The sequence below is a fragment of the Typopeltis vanoorti genome, chromosome 7 (assembly GCF_054136105.1).
Source record: "Typopeltis vanoorti isolate ZY-2024b chromosome 7, IOZ_Tvanoo_1.0, whole genome shotgun sequence".
In the NCBI taxonomy this organism is placed as follows: Eukaryota; Metazoa; Arthropoda; class Arachnida; order Uropygi; family Thelyphonidae; genus Typopeltis; species Typopeltis vanoorti.
In genome coordinates, this window is record NC_143555.1 from 77,734,990 (window position 1) to 77,755,415 (window position 20,426).

At 36.0% G+C, this 20,426-nt stretch overlaps 1 protein-coding gene across 2 annotated transcripts in view; it reads left to right on the forward strand.

Annotated features, from left to right (window-relative positions):
• Nucleotides 1–20,426, forward strand: part of LOC150104799 (RING finger protein 150-like) — a 135,962-nt gene that overhangs the window by 69,791 nt on the left and 45,745 nt on the right. For both annotated transcript variants that reach the window (XM_090395973.1, XM_090395974.1), the window contains 2 exons: nucleotides 9,563–9,816; nucleotides 14,482–14,553. In XM_090395973.1, coding sequence (XP_090252099.1) covers nucleotides 9,563–9,816; nucleotides 14,482–14,553 — 326 coding nt within the window. The remainder of the gene's footprint in view (nucleotides 1–9,562; nucleotides 9,817–14,481; nucleotides 14,554–20,426) is intronic.

The window sequence follows — 20,426 nt, forward strand, 5'->3', positions numbered from 1 at the left end:
TCCCCTGTGAACACTCATCTACAGACATAGAATACTAATTGCAAAATGGAAGAGATTAGAGCCTCACCATCTTATCTTTCTACTGCACATTATGAAACTCAGATAGAGATCCATAATAGTCAACTTCCTGGATGGAAATGACACTTGACAGCACAGGCAGTCATCGTGGCAGGAAGCACTGAAAAACAAATCACAAGATCAAGTCTGATTACGCATTGGCAGTCAAGTCAATGTAGAAACAGAAGAGAGGAAGTTCTTTCTGTATTCCACATAGGTTACAGTTATCTTACACATTTTTATTTATTGAGGGCTGATGATCCATCTATGTATGAACAACACAACATTCATCTCACTATTTCTTATAATTCTGGTTGACTGCCAGCATTTCACTTGGGAGAAATTAATTTTTTCTAACTATTGTAGCTTAGTCCATATACACCCAGGTGGATCTTAAAAGACTCGAATTGCATCAAGTTTTTAATAGAAAGAATTAATTTATACAAACCTATTTGTTTTACTATCTGTTTTATATGTAGATACTGCTTTGCTTAACAATATCTTTTTAAAAATTTTCTTTTTGTACATAACATTATTTATTAATTTATCTCTTCATCATAGTGTATTATTACCTTGTATACTGCTGTAATCTTTTGTTTGGAGCAAGGACAAGGACAACAAAAGTATGACTTTTGCTGTCCTTGTGCCAATAAATCCATCATTCAACCAACCCAATAGTACAGCTACTGATGCAAGCAAGAACACACATCATTATTATTATAACCTAAGACCCCATGGAGTCAAAGACTCATCTAGGAGTATAATAAATTTAGTTTAATCCTTTATCCAAGTGTGAGCAAACAAAGTTTGCGCCTGAAAGTATCTTCAGGACTGGGGTAAGGTGGTACAACACCAGGACACTCCTTGCAAAGGTGGAGCAAGCTACCAACACTTATATCTCAGTATCTCCCATAATGCAAAACACATCTCCTTTCAACTTAAATAAACTTTCAACATCTTTCTCTAAATCCAGAGTAATTTATTAAAAAAGGGTGGCACACCTATTTGGCAACTCCTATAGGTAGAGATGACCTGCTAATGCTTCTGCCCGGTATCTCCACTTGGGCCTGGCTCCCACTGAAGAGACCTCAATAAAGGTCGAAACTAGTCTGGGTTGTGGCCCTTCCCTTAATGCATAACATTAGACATATCCGCAAGGAGATGTGTTTTGCATTATGGGAGATACTGAGATAGGTGTGTTGGTAGCTTGCTCCACCTTTGCAAGGAGTGCCCTGATGTTGTACCACCTTACCCCAGTCATGAAGATACTTTCAGGCGCAAACTTTGTTTGCTCACACTTGGATAAAGGATTAAACTAAATTTATTATACTCTAACCAAGTGTAAAATAAACTTTAAACATCTTTCTCTAAATCCAGGTAATTTATTAACAGAATAGTTCATTAACGATATAGGGAAGGATCTAAGTGGAACAGTTCATTTGTTCGCTGATGATGCAAAGTTGGGGAGGGCGATAGTGAATGCAGAAGATGTCAAAGTCTTGCAGGATGACTTAGATAGATTGGAGTTCTGGACTAAGGAGAATGGATGTCAATTTAATGTGACAAAATGTAAGGTTATGCATTTTGGGGTGAAAAGATTAGCAGCAGTATACCACATGGGAGGAACTGTACTCCAAGAGATTGATGAGGCCAGGGACTTGGGAGTGTTGGTGGATAGGGAGATGAAGTTTATGGGGCACATTGCGAAAGTAGCTAAATCAGCTCATCAACTCACTTGGTTGTTGAAAAATACCTTAATGAGCAGAGACAAGCAAGTTATTGTACCTCTGTACCGAGCCTTGATAAGACCACATCTTGACTACTGTGCCCAGATTTGGTCACCTCGGTTCCTTCTTGATGGGGAGGAGGTGGAAAGGATCCAGAGGCGAGTAACTAAGATGATAGCAGGTCTATGGAATGAACCATATGAGAACAGGTTGAAGATTTGTGGGTTGCAGAAACTGGTTGATAGGCGGAAAAGGGGAGATGATTGAGACATTCAAATTGCTAAAAGGATTCTATAAGATTAATTCAGAGGATATTTTTGAGATCAGGACTGGTGGTGATACCTATGGAACTAGGGGATACCTATGGAAGCTGGGCAAGCGTGTGGTTAGCAGTGGTGTTAGAGCTGGGTTCTTTACTTTTAGAGTGGTAAATGAGTGGAATAAGCTGCCAGAGTCTGTTGTGGGTGCTATGACAGTGAGCGAGTTCAAGGCAAGGTATGATAGATACTGTGAGAATGTCGTATAGTTGTGTGGACATGATGTTTAGGGCCTCCCTCGATGAGTCTGACTCCCTAGAGTAGCCCGAAAATAATAATAATAATAATTTATTAAAAAAGGGTGGCACACCATTTGGCAACTCCTATAGATAGAGATGACCTGCTAATGCTTCTGCCTAGTATCTCCACTTGGGCCTGGCTCCCACTGAAGAGACCTCAATAAAGGTTGAAACTAGTCTTGGTTGTGGCCCTTCCCTTAATGCATAACATCAGACATATCCGCAAGGAGATGTGTTTTGCATTATGGGAGATACTGAGATAGGAGTGTTGGTAGCTTGCTCCATCTTTGCAAGGAGTGCCCTGATGTTGTACCACCTTACCCCAGTCCTGAAGATACTTTCAGGCACAAACTTTGTTTGCTCACAATTGGATAAAGGATTAAACTAAATTGATTATACTCTAACCAAGTGTAAAATAAACTTTCAACTTATCTAGGAGGTCCTTTTATCATACACACAGCTCATCATACCGTGCTTTAAACACACTCAGATTCTCTGTAGACACCACACTCTCAGGCAAGGCATTCCAATCATTCACAATTCTGCATGAAAAAAACCTGCTTCTCACTCCCCTACTCAAATCCTCTTTATACAGTTTCCAGGGATGACTTCTGGTTCTCCCCTGATCTCCCACTATTTTCTGTAGAACCTCTCCAGCAGCATTGATCCTATAACAACCCCTTAATAACTTGCAGATCTCTATTATGTATCTCCATCCAAATCTTTACCAGTATCATTAATATACAAGTTAAACAGCAATGGCCCTAAAATAGATCCCTGAGGCACACCACTAGTAACTTTTCCTTTATATCGCTCCCCCCTGCCCATACACAACTTGTTGATACCTATCAGATAGCCAGTCTCCAATCCAACACACCAATCTAATATCAAACCCCATCCACTCCAGTTTGACTATCAACTTATCATGCAGTATTCTATCTATGAAAAGCCTTTGCAAAATCTAAGTATATTACTGTGTATCCTTCTCCTCTGTCCATGTAAACAGTCACCTTATTGTAATAAGTAAGTAGACTTACTTATTACAATAACTTAACTACAATACCTGACACACAGATAGGCCTATAGTTTGATGCTTGAGTTCAATCTCCTCCTTTATGAAGTGGCACAATCTTGCCCTCCTTCCACTCCTTAGGAACTTGACCCAGTGCAAGACTTGTATCAAAAAAATATGTCAAGGCTGGCATCAACTCCCTGGCACACTCCTTCAGAATACGTGGTGATATATTATCAAGTCCCACAGCCTTATTTATATCTAGTTTGCTCAACTCCCAATACATCTCTTGCTCGCTTACAGTCAGTCTCTCTTCCCCCATCATCAACTGCTCTCAATCTCTCCATGAAGTCACATTCACAAGATTGAAAGACCTTTATGAACTGCTCTCCACCACACCTTATGCAACAGCTGTCTCCATTTTCTCCAATCAATGTCATCCTTCCATAATCATTCTTTCTTTTGCTGGCTACATATCAAAAGAATTCCTTAGGATTCTTTTTGGCTTCATTAACTAACTGCTGTTCATACCTCTCTTTAGCTACCCTCACCAACCAAGTGACCCACCTTGCCTGGTCTTTGTAGTCCTCATGGAATTGGTTATTTCCACTTCTCTTATGCTGCCTCCATAATGCCCTTTTTCTCTGTATCGCATGCTTAATCTCTTTATTCATCAATTTCACACCTACCTTATTTAACCTTCTCACCCTTGGAATACATTTAGACATTGCATCTACTAGATAGCTTTTGAAAATCACCCAAGCTGCATTTATCTCTTTTCCAGCTAACTCCTCATTCCATGCTACACCTGCAACCTCTCCTGAGCTCTTCATAATCCCCCCCCCCTTGTAGTTCCACATATGCCCTTTTCTTACAGGGGTCCTCACACTGCTGGCAACCACCCAGGTAATCACCTCATGGTCACTCTCACCAATTGGTGGGTGATTTGACACTTCATTTATAATTACATCCTTTGATGAGATGACCAAATCCGAGACCCTCAATCCTCGTGTGCCTCTGTTACATACTGTCTGAGGTAGTTATCCCTCAAAAACGCAAGAAACTTATTTTCTTTATTTCCAGTTGCTATCTCATCATTCCAATCTATATTGCCATAATAAAAAACTCCCATAATGATCACTCTTTTCTTATTTGCTTGATAATTTGGTTATACATTTCATAGTCACTGCCATCCACATTTCCTGGTCTATAACAACATCCAACCAAGTATTTCATTCCATTAACTTCTATCTCACACCATTATGCCTCAAAACCACTGGCACTATTTCCCTCTTGCATCTCTATCATCAATAGCACCCCCCTCCCCTTTTACCCCTTCTATCCTCACGAAACACATCATACCCTTCCGTCTCTATTCCTGCCAGGATGTCATCCTCATCTAACCATTCTCACTTATTCCAACAATTTTTGGGTGAACAGACTCAATTAGTGCAACCATTTCATCTGTCTTGTTTCTTACACTTCTAGCATTTGTATATAAACACAACAGCTCATTCCTGGATCTACAGCTAGTTCCACTGATACCACTCATTCGATGTGATCTCTCCATGCTTGACTGGGGCCATTTCCCTTTCTGCTTATTCATTTTAGAACTCTCTTCAATTTCAACTGTTTTATCTTGATCCCAGGTCATTCCATTCCTTTCCTATCTACACATGCTCTCACATCCTCTTAGTGGATCTACCTTTCTCACGCTGTGTACCCCCTGGCCACCTGAGCCATCATGTTTCCCTGTTCATCTTGCACACCCATTCTCTCATTTTCCATACTCATGCTACTTACTTCTGTAGGCTATCATACTCACCAATGCTAGAGTACCTAGTCAATATGAAGAGCTTCAAACTTTTCTTGTTACAGTCACTGATAATATATGTGATGTTTATATCTGTGTTTCTCTGAATCTCATTTTTTTTTTTTTTTTTTTTCTGTTAATCTACAGTTGAAGAAGACATGGAGTGAACAAAAATAATCATTGAATAACAGTAATAATTTGTCAGCATAAAATTGGTGATGTAAACAAGAAGTCACTGGTTTTAAGTAAAAAAACAAACAAACTAGCATTAAATGAACTCCTCCTTAACTCAGAACAACAGATATATAATCTTTTTTTTTTTCATCATCAAATTCCTGACATATACGCTCAAGGGATGTACAGGATATGATAATACTGCATGAAAAATTTACATCATTACTTCCTATTTACAATTTTCCTCCAAACCAATCTGTTACCTATAAACGACTCCAACATTATCAGATCTTATATTTCTATCTTCTAAGGCACTTTATACTGTATCAATCCAACTATATCTTGGTCTTCCTCTGGGTCTTTTTCCTGCCAACCTGGCAGAGAACACATGTTTTGATAATCTTTCTTCTCCAATTCTGTTTAAGTAACCATACCACCTGAGATTAGCTCTGCTAATACATTCCTGAATGCTGACAATGTCAATTCCTTTCCTAATATTCTCGTTTTTAATATGATATTGCCGTTGATGGCATCTGCTCATGCCCGCGGTCTCTACTCTTTGGTCAAGTGTTTTACTTCTAACCAGCTGTCAGATCCATAAGTTAAAATTGGTTTGAACACTGTCATGTATACAGCTAATTTACTGTTTTGACTAATTTCTCTCTTATTTCTTGTAAATTTATTCAGTTGACTGCCCACCATACCAGCTTTGTTGATTCTGTTGTATATTTTCATATTTAATTTACCGTCTTCACTATAAATCATGCTTAAATAGCTGAAATGCTTGACTTGTTCTGTAGGCTATCCATTCACAATGCAGTTGATATTTTCAATGCTTCTGCCTATTTTCATTGTCTTTGTCTTGTTATTGCTGACCTTCATACCATATCTGTTACAACAGTTATTCAATTTAGTCAGGGAATCTTGCAGACTTTTACCGGATTTAGAAGTATAACATCATCCGCATAAAGCAAAGAACTGAGATTAACACCTCCAATTTTGATATCAGGTTTAATACCACATTCTTTCATAATGTGATCCATATAGATAATGAATAACAGAGGGGATAATGTACATCCTTGTCTCACACGAGATTTAACATTAAACCATCTTCCTGTACTTCCTTCATTTCTAACTGCTGACTTACAACTCAAATAAAGACTATGTATTGCTTGATATAATGCCCCATTAACACATATAACTGTAGTGTTTGGTATAGCTTCTCTCTTGGCACCTTGTCATATGCCTTTTCCAGATCTAAACGTAAATACAGATCTTTGTCATATTCCCATGATATCACAACTATTTGTCATAAAGTGAAAATCTGATCCTGACAGCCTCTATTTGGCCTGGATCCAGCTTGTTCTTTACCAAGCTTCCCTTCCACAATCCTTCTCAACTGTTTCTCAAGTATACTTGCATATATCTTACCACAAACACTCAGTAGGGAAATACCTCTGTAATTCTCACATTCAGTTTCATTTCCCTTTTTATATATGGGTACTATGAGAGCTCTACTCCAATCATCTGGAATTTGTCCCTCTGTCCAGGCATTCTGAAGTATGCAGTGCAGCCACTCTATGACTTTTATACTTCCATACTTGTGCATTTCTGGTCAACTATCATCTACTCCAGCTGCTTTTCTGCATTTCAGGCTTTTGATGGCTTTTTCTTCTTCAAGTATGGATATGTATTCCTGATTGCATGCCTGGTCAGTGTTTTTTATGACCGGGTTGTCACTGATTGTTTCGTTTAGCAATTTTTCGAAGTAATTACTCCATACTTCAAGGAAATCTTTTTCTCCAATTTTCATGTCACCATTATCATCTCTAATTCCTTTTACAGCACTCTTTCCTTGATTTCTGAGCTTCTTCAATAACTTCCAGAATATCTTGCCACCTTCTTGATATTTATTTTCTATGTTCTTACCCAAGTCTTCCCGTGACTTTTGTTTAGCTAGTTTTATACAGTGTTTAGCTTTCTTACATTTGTCTCTGTATTCTCTAATAGTACAAGCTGACTTATTTGCCAGGAACTTTTGATATGCTTTCTTTTTTTCCTTCACTGCCTTTTTAACTTCCTGTGTCAAACTTGGAGGTCTGATTTTTCTATCCTTACCTCACCACATGCCTCTCTGGCTGAATCAATCAATGTTTTCTTCAGGGCTTGCCACTGAATCTCCAAGGTTTGGTTCCTGTTCTCAAACTCTTTCATATTTTATTCTACAGTTCACATTTGAGAGTTGCTCAACTTTTATTTGCTTCAAAACTTTCTTACATGTTCTTCTTTTCATTATGAAATTCAATTTTATCCTTCTCAAGACTAAATGGTGATCACTTCCAATTTCAAATCCTCTTTACACTCTAGTGTCCTGCACCAGATAGAAAACATCACTATCAAACAATAATTTAGTCAATGAGACTTTTCTTATTCCTTGCTTCTTCTCTCCATGTGAATTTGTGCACATTTTTATGTTGGAACATTGTGTTAATAATAACCAATCCATGTCCTGAGCAGAAATCCAAAGGTATTTGCTATTAATATTAGCTTTGCTCTTTTCTCCAAAATTTCAATCATTTCCTAGTCTGCTATTTAAATCCCAAACAAGGACCAACTTTCATTTTTCATTGTCAGTTGCTTTCTCTAAAGCCTCAAAAAAATTCATCCAGTTCCACCTTAGTAGAACTTTCTGTGGGACCATAGGTACAAATAAGTCTCATTATCCAGTTCTCCATTCTGATATTTGCCTACATACTCTACTTGAAATTGCCTACCATTCAAAAAATTAGCCTCATATTTAGTGTTGAATACTATGGCTACTCCGTCTTTTCCTTGATTGTCATTGCCTGAATATAACAGTGTTGTATTTATTGCTCTTAAAGATCTCACCAGTTTTTGTCTTTTTTTTTTGTTTGAGTCACCCCTATTATGTCGATCTGATACTTATTCAATTCCTCAGCTAGCTCCATTTCTTTGCCATTCAGACTTCTTATGTTGATAGTATTGATTTTGAACTCAGGTGATGTTGAGTTGGAGTGTGTTTTAGTGTTTGTTGCAGTAGCTGAATTTTCACTATTTGCCCTGGTTCCCTGGCAAAAACAACAGAGGCCTTGTTTTACCTGGCGAGCCCCCCATCCCCCCAGCCAGCATGTAATTCTGTCATGTTGTACATAATTTTATATTGTGGTTTAAGCCAATAAGAATACAGTTTAGTTGGCTGAATCCCAAATTGCCAGTCCATCTTCATTCGTTCAGTATTCAGGTAGATACCTAACATGGTGCACCATGAGAAGGTGAGGATGGGACATTAGGTCATAAGCCATTTTCGATTCTCCACTTTCTTTTAAAAGCTATGTGGAGGTCTCCTCTCAGTTATACAGCTTTGACCTTTAAACATTTTTTTTTTTTTAATATTATTATACAGGCACCTCCATTGAGTACAAAGAACTTATTACAGGAGAATCAATCTATCATACCTTTCCTTGAACCCATTAACAGACAAAGTACTCGCAACTGACTCTGCCAATCCATTCCACTCATTCATGACTCTCCAATCAAAAAATGTAGTCCTCACACGCTTACTAACCACACCTTTATTCAACTTCTGGAATGATCCCTTGTTTTAGTTCCTTTAGCCAAGTGCTGAAACATTTCCCTTGCATCAATCCTATAAAACCCTTTAAGCAACTTAAATGTTTCTATCATATCACCTTGTTTTCTCCTATCAACCAACTTCTGCAATCTGCGCGCCCTCAATCCGTCCTCATAGGAAACATTCCACAGGCCACTTACCATCTTGGTCACTTACCTCTAAATCCTCCTCTCCACTGCTTTCTCATCCCCAAGAAACAAGGGGACCAGACTTGATCAAAGTAATCCTGATGTGGGCATATCAAGGCCTTATAAAGAGAAATAAAAAAAAAGCATTATAAGATCTTTTTTTATTGGTTTTTGTTTTTATGATTCCATCATGAAAGGGTTGTCAACCTTTCAACATTAGTACCATGGTGGGCTAAGGATTTTATTTTATATATCATTTATTTATTTTGCTAGAATGTTCAGAATTCTGGTTTTTCATATGTGAATAATATAATAAATTGCATATTTATGAAACAACATTGATAATTTTAGAATATTTTTTATTCTTGTTCATAATTATCTCTGAATATCAATCCTCTTTAAACTTGATATTTTTCTAATTTTTTTTTTTAAATAATTTTCAGTGTTCCGAATTATAGCTGTTTTTATTACTAAGGAGAAAGGAGAAGAAATTGCCACATTATTAGACAACAATACTCGTGTAATGATGTATATTTCTGTTGGTACTCACAATTCATTTCGTTATGCTAATATAAATCGAACTTCTGTGCTATTCGTATCCATATCTTTCATTATTTTGATGATCATATCTTTAGCCTGGCTTGTCTTTTACTATGTTCAAAGATTCCGTTACATTCATGCTAAAGATCTTCTAGCAGTAAGTATTTTTGACATTATTTTTATTTTACTTTGTTTTTATTAAGATGAATGATAGTTATTAAATTAATTGTAAATAATGAAAATGATACTAATCCAAACTCTGCCAAGTTTTACACATATGTAGCTAAGAACTACTGTATTTCTTATCTGAGTAAACTCTTGAGTGAGTCCTCAGACTCATTGCAGGAGGCTACTTTACAACACACACATGCACACTACCTTTGGAACTGCTGTTTTTATATATATGTACAGTCAATCTTTGACTTACAATTATACTTATGACATTTCATTAATATGTTTACGAAGTATCACCTTGCTCCTGCAACCCATGGACCATGCAGAAAGTTATCTATGTGAGAGTCATCAGAGAGAGAGAGAGAGAGGGGGGGGGGATCATTGATTGGGCAAACCCTCTTCTGGACAACATAAAGAATTTTTATACAAATTTTTGGTGCACCATCCCAAATGTTGAGAGCAGTATTCTAAGTTGGGCAGATTTGGAATTTGTGTGGATTTAATGATGAAAAATAACATCTTGAGGGCAAAAGAATGCCAAATAATGTTTTGAAGCACTGAAGGTGATAATGTTATCACTCCCATTTGAAGGATGTTATGAAGATCAGAGTTTATGCTGCTGATTGCAGATGAACTTGAAACTTTATGTTTGAGCACTACGAACATTCGAACATATCAAATATAGGTAGTCGTCGACTTACGGCCATGTTAGGTTCCAACCAACCGATCGTAAAGTGATCTGGACGTAAGTCAGACCAGTTTAGGTAAATCAGACACTGTGTACAACACAATTGGTTTACTATTTACAAAAATAAAAAATATTATGAAAACGATATCAAATATTATATAAAACCTAAAAAATATTTTATCTTAAAGAACTAAACAAAACATATGTAGAAAATAGATAAGAAATATTTTACTGATCATTTGTGCTTGGCTGCAGGTCATCAATGCCGCCACTTAATGTAGTGGGAGTTGTTTTTTTCATAAACATGTTGATTTTTGTCTGAATTGTTTGTTTCCTTTTCTGCTCGTGAATTTCGCGGTGTGGCTGAAAAGCATCTTGTACCATTCGTCCAATCCCTGCAAATCATTCGATGTTTGGGTCCATTTCCTCAAAATGTGTAAGAAGTTTATTTAGTAGAGAAAAACCTTCAGATAACCCTCTAGTGGTGAATTTTCTTTCTAGTTCTTCCTCATCTTCATTTTTCTCTTCTTCCATCCTTTCTTCTTCAGCCATTCTTTCTTCTTCCAAAGCAATACGTTCTTCATTTGTAAGTTCTCCAGATTCTTGCTCTAGCAGCTCTGCAACATCTTCCACTTCAATGTCTTAAGAAAGTCCAGTTACCAGTATTACGATATTTTCCATAACTATTTCAAGTTCATGTTCACTATCAAATTCATCATTAACAAAACGCTGGACACAGTTTTTCCAGATTACATTCATGCATTTCTTTGTCACAGCCTCCCATGTGGCCACAATATTTTTGATGCATTTATAAATATCGTACTGTTTCCAAAACTCTCACAAAGATAGTTCTGGGTCGGCGTCTGTTGCAGCTATAGCTTGGGCGAAAGTGGTTCGAAGATAGTGCACCTTAAATGTGGCAATCTCCCCTTGGTCTATAGGCTGAATGAGTGGTATTGTATTTGGCGGCAAATAAAAAAACTTTTACATCCAGATGGAGGTGGATGGCCAGGTGCATTATCTAAGATTAATACAATTTTGAAAGGAATTTCTTTCTCGAAGCAATATTCATGAACTTGAGGTACAAAACAATTTAGAAACCAGTCTTCAAACAATGTTTGAGTCATCCAGGCTTTTCGGTTTGAACGGAAGTATACAGGCAGAGTGTGCTTGTTTACATTCTTGAATGCACGGGAATTTTCAGAATAAATTAAAATAGGCTTCAGTTTAAAACCTGCGATGTTCCCGCCAAGGAGCAAAGTCAGCCTATCTTTAAGTGCTTAAAACCAGGTATGCTTTTGGCTTCTTGGTGAATGTAAGTGTGTTCTGGCATCCTTTTCCACAACAATCCAGTCTCATCCACGTTGAAAAGCTGCTTTGGTTGATACCCTCCTTCCGTAATTATTTCATCCAGACTTTTAACAAGCTCTTGAGCTCCTTCCACATCTGCACTTGCTGATTCTCCAGTGACTCGAACCCTATGAAGGTTGAATCTTCTTTTGAATCTTTTGAACCATCCTGTACTTGCTATAAATGTCTGAGTGTAATCTTTTCCGGCACATTCCTTCAGTGTCTGAAAGAGACTTCTAGCCTTTGACTGCACTGTAAGAAGGCTTAAAGGTGTTCACTTCTGTATCTGATCTTCCATCCAAAGAAACAATTTTTTCCATTTCATGGAAGGGCCATGTACATTGTTTTGTTATCACTGTTGCTCGCATGGGTGCCGAACCTTTAACAACTTCACGAATCCTTTCTTTGTCTTTCAAAATCGTCGACACTGTAGAATGAGAATTTAAAATCACGTGCGATTGCATTCACCTTCTTTCCTTCTTCATGCTGCTTGATCACTTTCAATTTTGTGTCTAAATCAATGGCCTTTCTTGTGCTTTCTTGACAGGTCTAGTAGTAGACAAAGGCACTTTCCTCTTGGTTGACATGTTTAGGGGTTTTAAAAAAATGCTAATTGTAACACAAATTATAACTGAACCAAAAATAGTGAACGTAATATGTATGCAAACAGAGATTGAGACGCGTGAATCGTGCCACGTTACTGGGGAGTGGGCTGATGCTACACGCACAACTGTTCCCATTAGGCTACAGGGACCACACGGATAGGGCGTGTGAGTGTAGTAGAAAAATCTGTTACAGTAGTTCATACTGAAATGCGGTGCAAGATGCAGTAGCAGTCGTAAAGCGCATAGGTCATAAGTCGACGACTACCTGTAGTCAGTATGTTTCAACTATTGGCACATTGCTATGGCATTCTTATGTGCACTGTAAAAGGCAGTGTGGATCATATGGAAGGACAGGAAAGTGACAAACTGTTGCTTCTTCAGCTATGGAGTTTGTTACAAAATTATTTATTTTGTTAACTTTACCTAAAAATATGAATATAAGATTTAACACAAATGTAAAATATATTATGATAACTGTACTTGAAATTAAAGTGACGAATCACTCCCATGTGGGAAACTCATAACTGTACAAGTGTTAAACAAATGTTTAACACTTGTACAGTTCATAATTCTCTATTTTTCCCTATGGGCAGAACTGCATTGGTGCACTATAAACTGCACCATTTATTAAATAGTGGCCATTGCTTCACATATCGTGTAGTACATTGCATGCATTAAATAAGATTGACAAATGAAGTGAATTGTTTGAATGAATGGATAGTTTTGAGATGTCATCTTATTGAAAATCCTGAAATCAAATAATTTATAATTTATTGCCAATTCTTTTGTTTGAAGTATTTCTGCACCAACAGAGTATTTTTCCACTGACTAAAAGAATTTTCTATCCAATAGCTGTATTTTTCTAATTGTTTCTGGCTGAAGTTTTGACATTAATACTTTTTGTTTATAGTCTACTTTTTCTTGAACTACTGAATACTAAATTGTTGGTTATTAGAGATATTTTTCATTTAATGGAAGACAACATTAGTAAGATAATGATAAACTGTTTGATTAAATTCTCTATTTCCTCAAGGTTAAATAGTGGACACCTTTTAGGGATCAGAGCAATGCTATTTTCTTTCACAATCACCATACGCAACACAGTACACACATGATACTATATACACGTATGGCTTCTACATACTGTCACCAAAGCAGGAATGCCTCGGAGCTCTCTTATATCACCTACCCTCTTTCTCCTATACATAAATGACCCACCTTCAATCACCATTAATTTTATCCCCAGCTTTTCTGATGACAGTATACCTGTTTATCCTACTCATTTAACAGGCCATGTTCAGACATCTTCAAGTTCAAAGAGCTCTTGAGCAATACATTCTACTTACTAACTACTCTTCATGCACAACACCATCTGCTCCAGAGAGCAAATTGATTACAGAGGGTGGCAGGTATATCAGAGGATGGCAATTTTCTGAGCAGGCCTTGATGCCATACATGATCAAAACTCAGGAAATGTCAAGAGATCAGCATGTTTCTTTAAACCTTTTTATGGCACATGTCCTGTGGTTGGTGGTTAGTCTTGGATTGGAGTTTGGAGTCCATACTAGTGGTCACTGATTCACTGGCAGGTAATTTTAGGTAGTGGAAAAATTGACTGTTTTTGACTTTCTCCATTATTTTCAATGGAAGTACAGCAGCAATTATTTGGTAGTTTGACAGCTGACTTCCCTTATTTGGAATAGGTTGGATGTATGCTTGTTTCTGTGCATTGAAGTAAGTGCCAGCTGAGTATAGAAGAATGTAGAGATGATGTAGGACAGGTTAGTTCTGGAGCACACTTAAGTATAATTGGAAAGATGCCATGGGGACCAGGAGACTTTTAGTATTTAAGTTTAGGTTGTGGTCTGATGATATTAAGGATTCATGCATGCACAAATACATACACATGCAAGCAAGACTAGACTACTTTACTTACTGAGAAATTTTAATCCAATTCAAAACAATTTTGTTTTTCACTTAAAAATGAATTGCCTTCTTTTTTCAGAAGAGGTTATGTAGTGCTGCAAAGAAAGCCTTGGATAAAATTCCAGTCAAAACATTAAAGTCTTCAGATTTCGTAAGTAAATTCTAAGTTATATTTCAACAATTTGAAAGTGATGTTTTCAAACTAAATTAATACTATCTTTGTTAATAGAACCTTTTCTGAAAATGTTTTATAGAATGTTGAGGCATACATGTGTTATTTTCATAATTTCGTAACTTTAGCTTGCTTTATTGGGAACTAAATCTGTAAAGCCAGTACATTATGTCTGTTAATTGCATATCTTCAGTCAGTTCCTGTTTTGTGCATGAAAACCAGTTTTATGTGAGGGGAAAACTGTGCCCCCTTATAAACATTCCTATACCAAGAACCTTCCAAATGAAAGACAAAAATCAAGTCTTTGTAACTTAGAGAGGACCTGCTATTAATAGGTTTTCATGGCAGCACAATTAAGAGTTATCAAGGAATGTATTACTTTCTAAGAATATTCTGAATAAAAAGTATTCAGAGGAAATAAACATTCTGACTTAGTAATGACATTAAATACATTTCAGTATTTGAAATTTAATATAGAAATTAGTGAAGAGTTCAGCAAAGAATTTCTTTGTAGTTATGAAAGTCCATAGCTTAGAAATATAACTATATGTTTATGAAAGAAAATACTAAAATTTCTTGAGATAATCTAGGCTCAGTTGAAAAGAAGTCTAGAAAAAAAAAAAAAAAATTTTTATGCAATTTCCACCAACAAAAAGATTGTAAACCTATAGTACATTAGTACCCTGGATAGGGGCTAAGGGCTACTTTTTTTATATAATCTGGAAACCCTGCTTTTGAGACTAAACTGGAAACTTTATCAAGCCACATCAACCTCCCATCACATCACCAGGCAATAAAATTCATCTCCTACCTAAAAGACACTCACAAACATCCATGCCCATCGTGGGGTTCAAAATGTAGCCTGGTGTGAGAGAGATGGTATAATCCTTTTAGCTAGCTGGTAAAAAAGGCTAAAACACTTCATATACATGGATATTGTATTCTGTATTGACATCACACTGTCAAACAGCTTCCCCCCCTGCTGTTTTTGTCAGGGAACTAGGACAAACAATGAAAAGTCAACTACTGAAACAAAAACAGTGTTCACCAGAATTGAGGACAGGCATCATTAGCATAGAAAAGAGGCCCAACTAGCAGAAGAACCAGAGAAGTACCTTATGGACATAACTGGTGTTGCTAAGACAGAGAAGAAGAAGAAGAATAAAACAGGTGAGATCCTGCTGAGAAATAAATATAGGATGTTATATTCCGACAACAGTGATCAGGGAAAAGTATGAGGGGATAGAATACTAAAACATGAAGATAAGCTTCTTCATTGGCAGGTAGTTTTAAGTATAGTTATATGAAAAATTTCAGTGTAGAGAGTTGGCACTCTTATTTGTGCCTCCCAGAATCTTCTAGGTAAAGAAGTGGAGGAATTTTTCAAGTCTTTAGCAAAGGCATCTGACATAAAGAAAAAAAAGAAAAGCTGGTTCTTGTTATACAGCTCTGAACAGCAAGGTAGGAAATGAATCCTGATAATCTAAATGTATTTTAGGAAAATTTGGTAAAAAGAGCAAAGCTAATATTGGGACGTGCCTGCAAGATTTATGTTCAGGACATGGATTAGTTATCACTAATATGATGGTTCAAGATAAAAATATGCACAAATTCACACAGGAAGAGAGAGAGAGAGAGAGAGGGGAGAATCCCAAGAAATAAGTCTTACCATTATTGACTGTTATTGTTGATAGTGATGTCTTCACATGCTGATTTGAAATAATGATCATCACTTAGTTTTAAACAGGATAATGAATATCATACTGAAAAGAAAAATATCTGAGAAAGTTTTAAAAAGAATTGAAGTTCAGCAGCTTTGAAAAGTGAACTGTGGATTCAAATATATTAATATTATTAAAAAAAAGAGAAAACAAGAACCAAACTTTGGAGTCTCATTAATAAACTCTAAATGGAACATTGATTTGACTAGGGATGCATATAGTGAAGTCGTTGACATGGTTTAAAAAATCTGAACTTCGTGGTGTATGCAAGAAGTTACAGGTGGTCCCGGAAAAGAAAAAAAGTATATGAAAAGTTCGTTATCAAGTTAAGTTAGCAGATGCCAAGAAAAAACATCACAGTGCTAAGGTATATGTAAAAGTGATTAAACAAGAGAAGTCATGGGAAGACTTTTGTAAGAATGCAGAAGAAAGGTATTACAAAGGTGACAAAATGTTCTGGAAGCTATTGAAATGGCTGAAAGAGTACCATAAAAGGAATCAGGTGATAAAGATGACATTGAAACTGAAGATAATCTGGGTGTCTAGAGAAATTACTTTGAAAGGATTGTTATATCAAATAAATGATAGTCTGTTGATAGAAAATATTTAAGAAGAATACAATCAGTTTTTTTTTCAATCCTCAAGGCAGAAAAGGCCTCAGAAACCCAAGATGTGAAATGACAGCCAACTGGAGTAGATGATATTCAACCAAAAGTGTTCAAATGTGGAAGTATAAATGTTCTACAGTTGCTGTACTGTGTTATTCAGAAGGCTAGATTCCTGATTGGAGTAAAGATTTCATAGTTCTCATCTATAAATAGGGAAATGAAACTGAATGTGACAATTACATAAGAATGTCTCTGAGTATTCCAGGTAAGATTTATGCAAGCATACTTGATGGGGCTAAGAAAAATTGTCAAAGCAAATCTTAATAAAGAAATGCTGAATTTAGCCAAGTAGGGATTGTCATGATGAGATTTTCACTTTACCTCAGATAATTGAGAAATCATCTGAACAAATCCACTGCAAGTTTGCAGTGGATTTGTTTATGAGTAAATTTATGAATAACAAATTTGGCATGAAAATCAGTAATCAAAAGATCAAAATCGTGAAAATAGGTACGAACAAAAACTTCTGCATTCTTGGTGGAGAGACCTGTACAATACATAAAATATTACTTATAAAGTCGGAAACTATCTATACTCATCCTAGCAACAATAATTTTAGTTATTAGATCAGAGTGTCATAGGATAAGAGGCCAAGATTGACTGGGAAAAAATCTGTAGAAAAGAAACATGAACAAAGTCATAACCTTGTGGATTCACTGTTTGGAGAAGAGGGATAACTAAGCTCAGGAACATTGTAAAAAGCAGGCCAGGAAAGTGACAGCTATTGGTGAAGGAAGTGAAATTGGACAATTGTCGAGGAAAGTGAAATCTGACATGAAAGAGAATCTGAGATGACTTTTTACATTATGTGGCAAGTAAAAGAAGAATAACCATAATGAATGAGGATTGACAATGCATGCACTGGAAACAGCTGGTGTTAAGCGATTTATTTTAGTAAGATTCTGTTGCAAGCAGATATTTAGTTCCGTAGAATGTTGAAAGAGAACTAGATTAAAGGATAGAGGTGGATGAGTTAAAGGAATCAAAACTATTTCTAGAACTTGATTCAAATGTATCAGAGATTGTATAGGATGATTAGGCACTGGTGCTGATGGATTGTACAAGAGTATTAACAATATCCCTGACGTGGTCATTCAGCTTCAGTCTTGACATGAGCATAATTCCTAATTGAGTGATTGGGGAGCAAAATAATTCCATTATAGAAGAAGGAACTAGAACTAATACAACTGATTATAGATCAGTGAGTACTTCTGAAGTGGTCATTAGGATATTGGAAAGGCTAGTTAGAGGCACTGTGATATTCTATAGAGGCTAGCATGGCTTTGTTCAAGATAATACCTATATCTCTCCTTGAACACATTCACCAAAGATACACTCAGTGGTAGCTAATGGGCTACTGAGTGTAACAGCAAAATTAACAATCTCTTCACATTCTACAGTGTGACAGCAGAGTTGGGGATAAAAGAAATGGATATATACAGGAAAACCTTGTTTAATGCGATTAATTAATCCATCAATTAATGCGTGCTAAGCGAATACAATAAACAATAGGAATAATTATAATTAATCCATCAATTAATGCGTGCTAAGCGAATACAATAAACAATAGGAATAATTATAATTAATCCATCAATTAATGCGTGCTAAGCGAATACAATAAACAATAGGAATAATTATAATTTATCCACCAGTTAGCATAAATTTGGAAAAAAAATTACAGTATAAGCTATATTAGAGGATAAAATCATCAAAATTAATTGCTTGCATTTTTATTTAATGTCTAAACATTTGAGTGAGCTACTTTTTTTTTTTTAGAAAAAAATTAAGTGAAGATGAATAGTGGTCGAGTTTTTCGTCTTGTCATGCAATTTGCGATAGCTGGCAATCGCTTATCAAGATTTTGGCGGACTTCGAAGCTTCGTTCCATATCAGGATCAGCATCAACCAAAATTTCCTTAGCATACTCAATGTGATTGAAAACTAGCTCAAGTTTTTCTGCAGTTAGCTTATTAGTCGTAATATGCACTCTGTTCTTCTAGTTGAAGGGGATCATTCTCACTTAAGTGTTCTGAATGGGAATCGAGCAAGTTTCTTACATCTTCATTATCCAGTTCATTAAATCCAAGTTCTTTTCCAATTATGCTGATTTCTTTAGTAATGTTAGATCTTGGATTATGTGCACGATAAACTAACAGGCTTGAGTTTAAAGTCTCCTTCTGCATTGCCTCCTAATAAAAGAGTAAGACGATCTTTAGAAACTTTGTATCCTGGTTGAGATGCTTCAGTTTTAGCTAGGAAAGTTTTTGTTGGCATACGCTTCCAATAGAGACCAATTACCAACTTTGATTGACAGATATCCGAGTCTTCCAAACTCAGCTATGCATGCAAAGCTGAGTTTGGAAGAGGGTGACCAGCAATGTATTGCAGAGTTTTGTATTTCATTCTCTGTTGTTTAACTTGCATAGTAATATTTTGATGGTCTAGATCAGGGGGTCGGCAACCTGCGGCTCTTTGAATGAATAATTGCAGCCCTTTTCGTTATTAAACAATCAATTTTTGAATAATGAAAAATTGAATGTTATTTATTAAATTAGAAACTAAAAACCCTAAATTTAGCATTTGCAATAAATTAAGGACATTTTACATTTAATCAAGGACATTTTATATTAAGTCAAGGATATTTTACAATTGAAAATAGTACATGCGATGCTGAAAAATTTAATACTTTTATGTTTGAACTCTTTGAAATCATACATAATCCTTCTTTACATTCTATTTACATTTTACAAAAATTCTACTGTATGGTGTATATGACTTCCCATTTAAATGCACTAAATACAGGGAAAGGGAAATACAGCAGTTTTGCTTTTAGAAGAAGTGATTTCGTTTGAACAAAAATTATATTTGTTTGCGACAGACTTAGAGAAAGGCACATTATTACATTTTCCTACGTTGAAAAAATATCAACAATAACAAGCTGATAATAATTCCATAAATTTAACCTTTTTCAAAGAAATTGTGGTAAATATGCGATCTGCATTTAATGGGAGATTTGAGGAATTTAGAAAGAACAAGGCAACAATGTCATTTTTATTGGGACCACTTGAAATTAATCCTGCTGAATTAAATTTTTTACCTTTTGCTGGAATTCATGAGGCTGCATTTCAACTTCAGTTAGAGGACCTGAAAACTCAGGATTTGTGGAATTCAAAATTTAGAAATCTTAAAGCTGACCTGGAGGAGTTGGAAAGACAAAAAATCTACCCTTGCAATACAAAAAATGGTCTGAAATAAAAGATCTTAAAAAGCAAGATCAGATTGTATTTGACATGTGGAATTGTTTACCGGACACTTGCATTCGGTGATTTCGAACATACACATTTGGACTTTTATTGATTTTCGGATTGACATATTTCTGGGAGCAAATATTTTCTAATATGAATTTTATTAAAAGTAAGTTGAGAAACCAACTAAACAACGTGAGTCTTTTGTCACGTTTGAA